At 40.9% G+C, this 14,384-nt stretch overlaps 1 protein-coding gene across 1 annotated transcript in view; it reads left to right on the forward strand.

Annotated features, from left to right (window-relative positions):
- Nucleotides 1-945: 945 nt before the first annotated feature.
- Nucleotides 946-14,384, forward strand: part of LOC111142218 (transcription factor E2F7-like) — a 35,935-nt gene continuing 22,496 nt past the window's right edge. The window contains exons 1-3 of the mRNA XM_022495248.1: nucleotides 946-1,038; nucleotides 8,496-8,771; nucleotides 11,841-12,009. Of these exons, the coding sequence (XP_022350956.1) occupies nucleotides 946-1,038; nucleotides 8,496-8,771; nucleotides 11,841-12,009 (538 nt within the window). The remainder of the gene's footprint in view (nucleotides 1,039-8,495; nucleotides 8,772-11,840; nucleotides 12,010-14,384) is intronic.

The raw sequence follows: 14,384 nt of genomic DNA on the forward strand, positions 1-14,384 counted from the left end.
TCGGTCTCAAGGCGCCAGAGGAGGTGTTTTAGCGGGGACTGCGATTCAGGGCTGGAACGCTGGCGCTGCCCGGACACCTCGGGGTCCCAGCCAGCTCAGGGCACTCGGAGCGGGGATCGGCGCGCCTCACTTTCCCCGCCCGATGTCGCCGCCCGCCTGCTGATCGCCTCGTCCCGCTGGTCCCGCGCCGGTGTGGGGGTCGTGGAGGTCCCCAGAGGCAGGAAGCCTCCTCAAAGTGGGAGTAAGTAGCGTGCGGCCCTAAGCGCTGCGAGGAGGCGGGAATTGGGGGGAAAGGGGACACCCCCGCCCAGGCTGCCAGCCTGCCACCCCGCTCCCCTGCTGGCGGGGATCGAGGCATTTCTGCCACCGGACCAGGCGTGCGTGGGGTGTCCTGGTTCCAGCTCTGCCTCCCGTGGAGCAGTAGAAGAGACTTGTCTTTCCTCAGGATCTGAGGGTTTCATTGGAAGAGTTTATCCTTGGGGTCCGCTTGGAGGCCTGGGAAGGGGCTGCGCTAAAAGCCGAGTGGGTTTGGACTGGCGATCAGATTTCCTTCCCTCCCGCCCCCACCCCCCGATTCAAAACCCCCTCAAAGCCGAATTCCTCCCAGTTCTTTGCGCCAAAATTAACTGACCCAGGAGACCCTGTACTTTCTGACAGATTTGCCCTCCACTCTCCTGACTTGGTAACTTTGTTTTGTGCTGTTGCTCTTCATAAAAAATTACCATTTTTGTGTATTTCTTTTTCTTCACAGGTTTTTAGTGTTTCCAAGCACACTTTAAGTGTTCGTGTTCATTTCATGTGTGTTTTAGAGTTGGGGGGTGGCTACACTCCTGGAAATTCCCAGGATGAGTTTAGGGAAGGGAAGTTCATGTTCATGGGCAAGTGATAGATATTTTTGTTGGAGGAGAAAACATCCAATTGTAAAATCATAATTGTGCTTTACAGATGGAGGTAAATTGTTTAACACTAAAAGACTTGATCAACCCCAGGCAGTCCAGACTAGATTTTGCAATTGAAGATGGGGAAAATGCACAAAAGGTAAGTACACTTAAATACCTTAAAGCTCTAACATATTTAGGATGGTGGTGTCTTATTCAATAAAGTGTTCCGACATGCCACCCATACTTGTCTTGTAAACAATAATTAGTTTGATGAACATTATAGAAATATACTTTTCTTTTTTTTTACAATGGAGACTTCCAAACCATTATTGTTGAGCTTCTCACTGATTTTGCCGTGGAAAGAGGCTAAGTTAAATGTAATGTTGGAACCAATTTATATGAATCAAAGATGTGCTGGACACGGCAATTGAAAGTTTGTAATACTTATTTATAGCTGTCAAGAATGGAGTTAGCTAATGCTGAGCAGGAATGTTAAGCCTCAATTCCCAAAAAAATAGACCTTATACTGTAAATGCTGTATTATTAAAGTGCTGTGGAATGTTCTTTTGTACCAATGATCGATCTCCTAGCGGCTGTTCCATTCACCCAAAATTATGACCTGTGCCTCCTGTATATGAGGAGATAAAATGACTTGGCCCACTAGTGTACTCCGAATATTTGACAGCGCTGCTGATGGTTTTGTACTAAGCCTCTCCCTCCCTTTTTGCACCCCTTGTGATTTTTAAGACCGTAGTTGTGTCTTCAAGAAACGTAATGAAATAAAGTGGCCATAGTAATGTCTAAGCTATCACTATTGCCACATCAGCTGTACTCACCAGCCAATGCCCTACTGAAAAAGTATAGTAGCTCGTTAGCAAATGTCTAAGCATTTTTAGCTAGAAACCAAATAGATATAACAAACCTAGATAGAGAAACTTTGCATACAAATCTGAGCATCACAACTTACTTGGGCACTGAACTTCTCTAGGTCTCTATTTTTAGGCTTAGTTAGCATCAACAGTGAAACTGCCTGGTGGAAAAACACCTGTTATGTAGACCTTTGAAGAATACTTGACGACTGTTTATTTGGATAGGTGTGCAATTGTATGTTTTTTGTAGATTGTTGTTCCTAGCATTCAAAATTTTTTTGTTGGGAGAAGTATGCCAAAACATTATTGTTTTCAAGAGGACTTTCTAAAAATTACCTAAGCTATACGAAGATGAAATGCCCAGACTTTAAAATGTAGATTGAGAGTTTTGGCTTTAGGAGTTTCAGAGCAAGACTTTTTGTTTTTCTTTATAATTTGGATGGAACAGCCTTGAAGGAATGTGTATACATTTATATAAAGCCTGAGTCAGTGTCCACTTCTTTCCTTCTGGGTCAGTGATTTTTTTAAGTGCCTTCCGCAAGGGCACTCTACTCTAGTTAGCATCAGTAAGGGCTATGTCCATTTGAACTTTCCCATTTTAATGCGTGTGGAGAAGAACTCAAATTACTCAAAAGAGATCGGAAAAACAGTTAAAATATTTGAAATGGAATGTATGAGCAGGGATTATTTCACCTCTCAAAGAGAAGGAAAGGAATGAGAACAGTGCTTCTGCCTGGATACGGGAGGGGTTTTGTCCTTTTTTCACTTTGCTCTGTAGTAAAAGAAAGGAGGATTTCTAGTGATGGCGAAAACATGGAATTTGCAATAACAGAGATCTGGGTTTGATTTCCTGCTGTGCCATTTATTAGCTCTGTAACCTTGAACTAATACATTTATTCAGTCACTCAATAAATATTTATGTTCTAGGTGCTGGGACACAGCGGTTTAGGTTTCCTCACCTTTCTCAAGCCTGTTTTTTTCTTCCGTAAATTAGAGCTAATAAATAGCACCTCCCTCTTTAGGTATTTGTAACCCAGTAATACATATTCACACTATCCTCAGTGGAACTGGCGACCCAAAGCCAAACGAGTCGTCCCTGCCCTTACTTGTGAGACTTTCAGGGTCTCAGATGCAAAACTAACCAACTGTACTGTGATTTGGTAAGTGCCATCATAGGAGCAGGCGCAAAATGTTTGGCAAAATAAAGAAGGAAGAAATAAATTCACAGGGAATTCTGGGAGATTTGGGAAGGTTCACAGAGGAGTTAACATCTGGGCTAAGCCTCAGTGGCTGAGGACATTCATCCTACAAAAAAACAAGAGTGAGCGAGATGGACATTGTAGGCAGAGGAAACCACATGAGGTGTAGGCATTCAAGAAATGCTCAAGATTTTCAGAGTGGCCAGAAGCTAGTGGTGTTGGATTGTTACTTGAAACTCTCTGAGAAATGCCTACTACAGTGTTTTGTGGGTCAGCTGGCATTTAGAGGATTTCTTTTTTGACTTTCTGCACATTGGTCAACAACTCTAAGTACTATATTGTGCATGCATTTTCTTGCTACTTATGGAGAAGTTTTTGTAAACATATAAGAGCTTTCAATTTCATTACCCAAGTTTACTGAGACCAGTTATGAGAAATAAACCAGAGTCTCCTCTTAAGTTGTTTACAGCTGTTTTGGGGAAGACAAAAGGAAACAAATGGTTTGGCACACAGGGGTGAGCAGTAAGGATTAAGCTGTTGGGGTGCTTGGTGAAAAAGATAATACCTCACAAGGGCTGGAAGGAAGGAATACTAACTTAAGCAAGTATAGAGGAAGGGAACTGGTAAGGAGTAGAAATGAGCAGGTATGTTTGGAGACAATACCCAGACTTGGTGGGCACAGGTTTTCCTTGAAGGTCATTCATAACTTTTTGGAGTAATTAAGAAAAAAGGTTAAGTTCAATTTGGAATATATCTATGTTTGTTCCTGTGTGATTACAGGTAGATAAATATGTACAGGAGACACTGGTTGTCTGATTGTGGAATTCATGAAAAATCCTAGCCAGATACAAACTTGGGAACTGTCAGGTTGGTTTTAAAGCCATGGACATGACAGTGGGTGAACTCTCCCAGAGCGAACAGAGAAGACTGGAGGGCAGAGGTTTTAAGAGTGGAAAAAGAGGAACCAAGGAAGGAGACTGAGAAGAAATAGTCCAAGAAATAGGAAGAGAACCAAGAGAGAAAGTGTGCTATTTTAGAAGGGCTGTGTGTTTTGTAGAGCAAAGAACAGTCAACAGTCTCAACCATGGCAGTGAGATCAAGTGAGGTGTTTTACTATTGAACTGGCCAGTGAGAGGTGACCTAGGTGAAAGCATTGGATCAGAAGAGCCTGGTGGTTTGAGGAACCCCTGGGAGATGGGCAGGGGAAAGCCCTTGGTGTGGATTATTTTAGAAAGTGTGCTCTGAAGGGAAAGAGAGTTATTGGTCGGTAGCTAGAAGGAGACACTTCCTAAGGTGTCATCTTTACAGTGAGTCCTAAAGCATAGGTAGGGTTTCTGTGGCCGAAGTTTCACTGAGAGCATTAAAGACAAAGTCGTGGTGTAGGGCAGGTTTGAAGAAAAACAAGTGTACTATTTGGGTAAAATGTGGAATAGGCGTGAGATGGAACTGGAAAAGCAGTTGGCAAAATAATGCCAACGGCCTGGACAAGGCTGATCATCGTATATGTTATTTGAGGGACACGATCAAAGCTGTGTCTGAGACACAAGCAAGACGCGAACCAAGATCTTCTAACAATAAAGCCTCTCTCTGGCAGTGTACGGCAGAGTCAAAATTCTGGTGTAATTCATGATCACACACATCTGTAAAACACTCACAAGTTACTTCTCCTATCCCACCTTCCCAGCACTTCTATGGCAAGTAAGCCAGGCTGTGTGGTCTCTCTTTGCATATGAGAACTGGAGAGCCTGTTTCATGGGTCACACTTCCCCAGGCCCTCTCTAGCCAAGGAAGGGGACTTCTGCACATTGCAGCTTAGATTTCCTGGCAGGCAGATCTGACATAGAGTCAGTGCACAGGTGGTATGTAGGGGGATTCTGGGGGTCCAGGCATGTGGGTGGAAGGGGAAGGCTGCCGAACTGGACAGAGGGAGAAGCAGATCTGTAATACAGTCTCAGGGGACGTCTAGACTTAACCCAACTGGAAGTTCTAGGATGGCCCCTCAGAGCCATCCTGAGTCATTCGTTCCTGAAGAGATTTCAGTGCCTCCCTATGGCCACCACACAGCTGGGAAGCCTTGGTGGAAGGCCTTGGAGGTAGTTACTATAGTTGGAACCCCTCATTTTATTGATAAGGAAACTTGGGCCCAGATGGAACAAGCATTTTGTTCAGGATCAAAAAGATACAGAACTGAGACAAAAGCTACATTTCCAGATTCTAACTCCCTTTCCGCTTAACACGGTGTGAGGATTGCAGGCTAGACAGACGAAGCAGGGTCCGGTTAGGGTACAGTTGACTTTTTCTGCCCATCTGAGATCTCAGAATGCAAATGCACGTGGCATTTTTTTTCTTTTGATGTAGATGTATGCTACAATCATAACCTAGCAGGTAACCTAACTCCCCTCCTGCTTTAAGTTTTACTTAAACTGTAGTGAAAATATATCAAAGTGTTAGAGGAAATAATGCATCTAAATTGTTCCTCCATAGGGAAAAAGTAGGAGCTCATCATTCCTACAAGAATAGGTACCCTAGAGGCAGTACAGGAGGGTGGATCTCTGGCCACCTCAGTGAGTCTGGGCCACACCCTTTACCACAGGGATACTTTTTGGAAAACTAGATAAACGAGGCATAGTGTTCTTTCAGCATCTGTAAGGGGCAAGGCGTTGTGCCAAAAATTGTGAGGAATGAGACACATGGAACTTGCTCCCTGACCTCCAGAAGTGCACAGTCTCGTTAATGAGTCAAGATATGCACCTGAGAAGTTAAATAGCAATATGACAGGCTATGTATCATATTAGCTCTGAGTGCCAGAATGAACAGGAATAAAGAATGGTACAGAGGGGAACAGGTAACAGCTACGTTTTATTGAGAGCTCAGTATATGCCAGGAACTACTCTAATAACCCTTGAGGTTGGTATTTTTATGAACTTCATGTTCGGTGAAGAGAATTAAAATTCAGTGAAGACAAGTAGCTTGCCCGTGCTCACACTACTGCTAAGTAGCAGAGGAGGTAAGCTATCCCAAGAGCCTGCCTACAGAGCTCCTTCCCCATACTGCCTCTCCGTAGGTGTCAGTGAGGATCCAGGGCTTGCTGGGTACCTTTTGTGGGAGCTATGGTAAAGGTAACTTACCCCCAGTTTGCACCCAGGACAGGCTCATTTCTAGATGCAGGATTTCAGAAACTTCTGCTGTCAACTCTTTCTTGCCTACCAATGACTTCTATACTGAATGAAGGTCGTATGTGACCTCGGGCAAGTTATTTTACCTCTGTGCCTCAGTTTCTTCATCTGGGTCACAGGACTGGATGAGGAGGTAATCGACGTAAAGTACATAAAAGGGGGTGTGGCCCGTAGGAAACATTTAATACTTTCCCTTCAGAGTCCCCTTGTAGAAGACTTCATCAGAACTGCACACTAGTAGGGATGTGTTAAGAGATGTGGATAGATGAAGTTTCCGGGCAGGCTGCTTACCACCTCTGTGGTGGGAAATCATCGCCCTCATCCCCACCTCCCTTCCTTCCAGTGACACGAGGGCAGAGCCTCACCCTGTCCGGCTGGCAGCTTCTGCCGATCCAAGGAACAGGGGTTATCCCTGCTAACACAAACTCCAGTTGCTCCCAGTCTTTTTTGCCTCTCTTCATATATTGCTCATTTATAGGAAAGCACCTTTTTTAAACCACTGCCCAGCCAAAACGTAAGCATACAGTAGCTGCAGAGTGACACGTGTATAGGAAAAGGAATGACGAATGTTTAACACATCTGCCTTCATCATTATGTGAGATACTATTGCCTGGAGGTGAATTCTGGTATAGACCGAGTAGAATCTTTCTGTTTTCAAAAGACAAATATTTATTTTAGGGGAAAGAAATTTGTTTTCATTGCTTGGTAAATGTGGCTTTCATATACCCAGTCCTTCATAATTGACTAAGGAACATATTGGATCCATCACTGATCTTTTCTTATAATTATCTAAAACAGTCTACTCAAAGTGTGGTCTGGGGGCACATTGCTAGTCCATAAACTATTACTGAACTGCAAAAAATTAAGAACAGAACTTGAATAATTATCATATGGTCTCTCTGACATGAGGAATTTGAGAGGCAGGGCAGGGGGATTGTGAGGGGAAGGGAGGGAAAAATGAAACAAGTTGGTATTGGGAGGGAGACAAACCATAAGAGACTCTTAACCTCAGGAAACAAACAGGGTTGCTGGAGGGGAGGGGAGGGAAGGATAGGGTGGCTGGGTGATGGACATTGGGAGGGTATGTGCTATGGTGAGTGCTGTGAATTGTGGAAGACTGATGATTTACAGACCTGTACCCCTGGGGCAAATAATACATTATATGTTAATTTAAAAAAATTGCAAAAAAAAAAAAAAAAAAAAAAAGAACAGAACTTGAGTCAAATGCTTAGAAAGCTCTGTAGCAATCTGATCTTGCCCCCTGTGGCATCTAAGCCTATATGATCAAGGGTCTCTTCCCGTTGAACAGGCTGTAGGTTGTTTGAGTGACAAACTCTAACGGAGAGTCACAGGTGGTGGAAGTGGCATGTGAGTCCTATGAAGTAAAACCACGTATCAGTATGTGGGAGTTTGGAAATAAAAAACCCTGGCCCGGGGCACCTGGGTGGCTCAGTGGGTTAAAACCTCTGCCTTTGGCTCAGGTCATGATCCCAGGGTCCTGGGATCGAGCCCCGCATCAGACTCTCTGCTCAGCGGGGAGACTGCTTCCTCCTCTCTCTCTGCCTGCCTCTCTGCCTACTTCTGATTTCTGTCAAATAAATAAATAATAAATCTAAAAAAAAAAGAAACAAAACCCTGGCCCTTCACCATGGATAGTTTGAAAAGCACTGCTCTAGGGGAATTACAGCCCTCCAGGTTGGTTTGACATGTGGCATTTTGTTGGATACTTTTCCATTGGTCCTACTACTAATTGCTTTATTAGCACCGGTGAACATTGAATGACAAAAGCATAATTGTACTGCACTAGTTCGTGCAAACTTGTAAATAGAGAAGCACTATGGACTCAACCCACAGTTGCCCTTATCATCCTCAACTATTACAAGCATCTACCAGTGACAGATACACTCATGACTTTGTTCACAGAGATGCATGAGAAGTATGTTTAGAAGTGGTAAATGACAGGCACCTGGGTGGCTCAGTCAGTTAAGCATTTGGCTCTTGATTTTGGCTCAGGTCATGATCTCGGGGTCTTGGGATTGATCCCCACATCAGGCTACAGGCTTGGCAGGGAGTCTGCTTGAGACTCTTTCCCCCCTTCCTTTGCCCTTCTCCCTGCTCTAAAATAAATAAATCTTAAATAAAATAAAATTTTTTTAAAAAGCAGTAGATGATAATCATTTTCTCACTGAGCCCCTCTTGGATTCCACAAGTCCTTCTGTCTATTTTCATTAGTCCTAGCCTGATATTTTTCAGCCCTAAACATGGGGTCTCTTTGTATCTTCATGTCTTGGTGAATCATGGGAACAAAATGCTCTTAACTTATACCTGCCCTTTCTGTTTCTCGCTAAAAGGTCTCTTTTTTTAAAATAGGAAAATATATTTGTTGATCGTTCAAGGATGGCCCCGAAGACTCCAATAAAAAATGAACCAATTGATTTATCAAAGCAAAAAATCTTCACTCCAGAAAGAAACCCCATTACTCCAGTTAAGCTTGTTGACAGACAGCAGGCAGAACCATGGACGCCCACGGCTAACCTGAAGGTGCTCATTAGCGCCGCCAGCCCTGACATAAGAGACCGGGAGAAGAAAAAAGGACTGTTCAGACCTATTGAAAACAAGGATGGTGCCTTTACAGACTCTTTGCAGGTAAACAGGCTATACTCTTCAGGCTTTATAGATTTTTTAAATTTTTACTTGATTATTTAAGTCATAGAATTCTCAATTCTTCAGTTACTATTGAGCCAAAAGCAGTATTAAACTACATGCTTTCTTTTTTTGTTGTTTATTTGTATATTCTTGCTATTGGGGTGATTTAATGGCATATCAAATACCTGTAATGGTAAAATACCTTTAGGTAGGCAGTATCTTTCATCTACAAATCCCTGTTTTTTATAGATATCAAAATATATCAAAACTTAGTATCTTATTTATAGCTAAAATGGAATTCTTACTCTGTCTCATTTTTTTCATAATGAATGCTTTTTTCTCTTCTGTATGCTACTCCCTTGAGTACTCCTAGTACACATTTTAAAAATGACCATTATTTTTTAAAAAATAATTTTTTAATAATTTTTTAAAAAAAATAATTATTTAAACAAAACTATAATTTTGATTTAATAAAGAAGCCTAGACTTTTTTATGTTGCTACAAATTATAATTTTGCTCCTATTTTGAAGGCAATAGTGTATTTTAGACCTGGGAAATTTCATTGTTTTTATGTATGTTCAGTTCTTTGGTTTGGGGCCTTAAAGTTAAATCACCTTTAAGTTAGCTGTCCTCTAGGGAACCAGAGCTATTGAATAAACAGCATATCTATATTTAAAAAAAAAAATCAGTGGTCAATAATTTTCAATCTCCCATCAAACTTCTCAGATTTGCTAAGAAAAGTCAGTTATTTCTCCATTTTCCTCCTTTTGGGGATTTTTCATGCTATAAATATTACCAAAATGAAGAAATTGGGACAGGAGAAGAGTAAAAGATGTCCTGAATCTGGTTTTGGGTGCCAAAGATATTATGTACATAATAAGTATGTAAATATGTGTGTGTGTGTGTGTGTGTGTGTGTGTGTGTATGTAAGTATATATATATACACATATACACATATATATAAAAGTATATTTTATATGACCAGATATTCTATCAAAAGGTAATAAAGAATACATTTAAAGAAGATATTCCTCAGTAATTTTTAAGAATGTAAAGGGATTCTATGACCCAAAAGTTTGAGGACTACCGTTCTAGGGTATACATCTAGTAGTGAAATTATTAAGTCATTGGATACGCAAATATTTACAAAGTAATTGCTTTCCCAAGTATGTGTGAACATTTATCAATCCACATTCTCCCTGACATTTGACACTGTCAAATTTATTAATTTCTGCCAACCTAATGGGTATACAGTTGTGTATTTTTGTAGTATTCATTTGCTTTTCCTTGGTTACCAATAAGGCTAAGTCTCTTTCCACATGTTTATTGGCCACAATGTTTTTTTCTTCTTCTGTGAAGTGTCTGTTCACATAATTTGCTGATTTTAGTTGGGTTCTTTTTCTCCATGCTGATATATAAGAGTTTATTATATATTCTTGAAAATAAACCTTTATCAGTTTAATGTATTACTTTTCAATTTGGTGTATATCTTTTAACATGTTACTTGTTATAATCAATTGTCCCTGAACTATTTACTCAGTCCTTCTTGTTCTCCCAAGTTGGCAGTGCTATCTCTGTCATCTGTTTCTTGGCTATCTTTTATTCCATTGGCCAATCCATGCATCCCTACACCAATAACATATTGTAATAAGCATTGGTATCAGGGAAAGCAAGACTCAACTTATTTTGCCTCAGAATATATGGGCTATTCTTCACCTTTTATTTTTCCTTATATACTTCAGATTGGATTTTAATTGGAATTGCATTACATGTAGATTAATTGGAGAAGAATAAACCTGTTTATGGTAATGCACTCTCCTATCCATGAAGATAGTATATTTCTCTAAGTTTTAAGTGCATTTCTCAAAGATCTAAGTTTCAATATTTTATGCAAATAGACTTTTGCTAGAATTGTTCCTAAAAACATCACTCATATTGCTATTGTAAATAATGTCTTTTCATTTCATTGTTCTGTTACTACTGTATGGCAGTACAAGTGATTTTTGAGATACATTGTTTTGCCTTTACAGCTACATTGCTAAATTTGCTCATTATTTTTAATAATTTGTCTGAGATACTTTTGAGTTGTATATAAACAATCGTGTCTTCTGCAGAATGAAAGTTTTGCTTATTCTTTTCTAATCCCTTGCCTCACTTTCTTTTTCTTGTCCTCATGCACTGGCTAGGATCTTCAATATGGTGTTGAAGAAGAGCAGTGATAATGGGCATCCTTATCATTTTTCAGATTTTAAGGGAATGCTTCCAAGATTTTCCCATTAAGACATGTGTTTGCCATTGGATTTTTTTAATGGATACACTTTTTATTAAAGAAGTTCTCCATTTCTAGTTTTTAAGGCATTTTTGAAAATCATGAATGGGTATTAAATTTAGCAAATGCTTTTTCTGAAAGCCATTGAGAAAATCATATCACTTTTCTCCTTGAATCTGTTCACTGAAAAGCCTTTTACTTTCTCAGGCTTGAATTGAGCCTTTTTCAAATGTGGGTTGATGAAACAAGGATACTACTCAGGGTACTTGCCATAAGAAAGAATAAGGAATAAGACTTAGCTGCCCTTGTTCAGTTCCATTTACCCTTGGTCAGTTGTTAAAAATAAAACACTGGTGACACAATGCAGGCCAGTGGATCTCAGACTTTTATGTCAGGAGGAATCACCCAAGATCTAGATTCGGATACATCAGGTCTGGGATACGGCCTGAGACTCTCCAAGCTCCTGGTGATGCTAATCTAGTGAGCACATTAGTAGCGAGGGTGTAACAAGTGATAAACAACTTCATTTTTCACTTTTTAAGCTTTTAACCAAAAGACTCACCTTCAAGTTTCAAAGGAGAAAGAATTCAGCCCAAAGAAAACAATCAGTAAAACATCAAGAAAATTGGATTAGGAAATGTATTTTAACCAAAATCTAGCATGATACGAACTGAGATGTCTCTCTCACTTTGCTAGTAACTCTCATTTCTCTATACATTTTTCTTGCATTTTTCATACAATTTCTCTATTAGGATGTTAAGTATGACATCTCTCCCCTCCCTTTTGTCTGCCCTTTGTAGCTTGATGTGGTTGGGGACAGTGCTGTGGACGAATTTGAAAAACAAAGGCCAAGCAGAAAACAGAAAAGTCTGGGACTCCTGTGCCAGAAGTTTCTAGCTCGCTATCCAAGTTATCCCTTGTCAACCGAGAAAACAACCATCTCCCTAGATGAAGTTGCTGTCAGTCTTGGTATGTATCATCAGATTACCTGCAGTCCTTTCTGTAGTCACAGTGGGAAACCGGTTTCCTTGGGCAGGCCAAAGTCTTCAGATAGCTTCTCATTAAGCAAAGGGTGGGCTCAGAATGGTAAGGATGGAGGAGCAAGTCGAGCTGCCTCCTGTCATCAAATTTCTCATCCTTATGCATAGGATTCCAGGGAGTCTTCTGGGCCTGAGGGTCAAACAAAAATTGGGGTTTTTTTAACCTTATAAAATATTTGTATAAAAAGACTCACACTAAAAATTAATATCTCATTTTTAATTTCAGATTATTTCAGACAGACAAACACTTAAAAATGCCTTGTTCTTTATTTTTAATAATGCTTCTAAGAGTTCAGACCTGGTATTATTTCTGTTACCAAACAGGATTTGAGAGCAAGACCATTATGTTTGAAGCCATATACTAGCATATTCACAGCAAGCCTGAAAAACGAGGAAAAGCACATCTGGACATAACTCAAACAGCTAAACCTCATAACAAAGAGGAGTGCATGTGTTCACATGGCTTGGGTGTGTGTGATGTGCCGTGGTGTATGGGCTGTAGATACGCAGACAGCCGTTCAGAATAGAGACCCCTAGTGGACATGGATTGCAGTTCGTCTCAGAGTAAACATTGTTGACAATCTTTAATAAGCAGAAATCACAGTGGTAGAGGGTGTCCCCTTAAAAAACAAGGAGGTTGTACATACAGAAAAAAATAAAAAATCAACTAAACAGGCTATATGATAGGTTATATTTTTAATTTGGGTTTTTTTTTTTTTTATTCTCTTTCTTCCTATAGCCCCGAGAAATGTGTCCTGTTAGATGATTGTCAATCTGAATTATTCAAACTGATGGCTAAAAACATTTTGGTTACCAGATACTGAGATAATGAGAAAGCAATAGGTTATGATAGAAAGACCATGGGTTGGGCTTTGGGTCAGATGGGCTTGGATTTGAAGCCCAGTTCTCCAATTTACAGGCCCTGAGAGTTTTAAAAAAGGTTAATTAACCTTTTCCTGTCTATAACACAAGGATCATAGCGCCTTGCAGAAACTTAACAAAGTTGGGGATAATATCAACAACATGCCTAACTCAGGGCCTAGCATGGAAATGCTACTCTTATGTGGAATAATTTCTACTCCGCTCTTATTAGATCTCCCTCTGCCCTCCCCAAATTGTCCTCTCAACCTCTAGGATGAGCAAGCATGGTGTCTTGGTTGGGGAGCCCAGAAGTAGAACACAGTATTTCGCATCGGTGCCAATGAAACAAAAAGGGGAAGGTGACCCAGTTGGATAGAGGCTTAGGATACACCCATTCGAGGTACAGGGTCCTAGAAACTAGTCTTACAGAGGGTGAGAGTAAAACAATAGCACACAGTGTCCTTCTCACTGGGGTTCATGAGGCCAGCTTCCATCCTGTACCAACTTCCATCCAGGGACCTTGAACTGATATCAGTGGGAAGACAAGAGATTGGATGTTGGAAGGCTTTGTTACAGATCTGGGGGTGAGAGGGATCAGACAGGAAACAGGACTCCTGCTCTCATGTGAGCTACAGATGCCTGTGTTATGGCTGGTTAGAGCAGAATTCCAGAGATTTTTACAAACAGCTTCCTAATGCCTCACGATCACCCAGACCTGCCAAATGACCTTGCCATCTCTCTTCCTGTGATGTCCAAAAATGGGGTCCCTTCTTGGAAGCTATTTCAGTGGTAACCATTTCTTGGGGTTGAGTCTAAACTCCCTGCTCTAACCCAGGTCACAAGCTCTAAGAACATATGTTAACCAAGAATGTTCAGAGCATTTCAGTCGCATCATTTCCCAGATTGTGGTCCCATGTAGATTTGACATGGATATTACAGGTAAGAAGTTAAAGAACTAGGGGCGCCTAGGTGACTCAGTCAAGTAAGCATCCAACTCTTATTTTTGGCTTAGGTCATAATCTCGGGGTGGTGGGACTAAAACCCAGGGTTACTTCTAATCCAGCGAGTCTGACCTCAAAGCCCCCGGGCTTAACTGCTGTCCATATTTTTGGTAAATGTGATAGACAGCTCTTTTGAGTGTTGGGAGAGTGGGTAGACAATTGATGAACTCTACACTCAGCAGGGAGTCTTCTTGGGATTCTCTCCCTCTGCCCCCCACTCCCCGCTTGAGCATGCTCTCTCTCAAATAAATAAATTCATTAATAAAATCTTTTTTAAAAAAAAGAAGTTAAAGAACCAGGAGTGACTTTAGTAAATGGATAATAGCACAGCCTTAGATTTGAATTTATTGGGCTGAGAGATGTTCTCTATTATCTCCCTCGAGGACTCAGGGAAGCATGGTAGTGACCGTTAAATCCTTGGGGAGGCATAACTAATGCCATG

Source organism: Enhydra lutris, unplaced genomic scaffold (genome assembly GCF_002288905.1).
Source record: "Enhydra lutris kenyoni isolate GAN:26980312 unplaced genomic scaffold, ASM228890v2 scaffoldscaffold7, whole genome shotgun sequence".
NCBI lineage: Eukaryota > Metazoa > Chordata > Mammalia > Carnivora > Mustelidae > Enhydra > Enhydra lutris.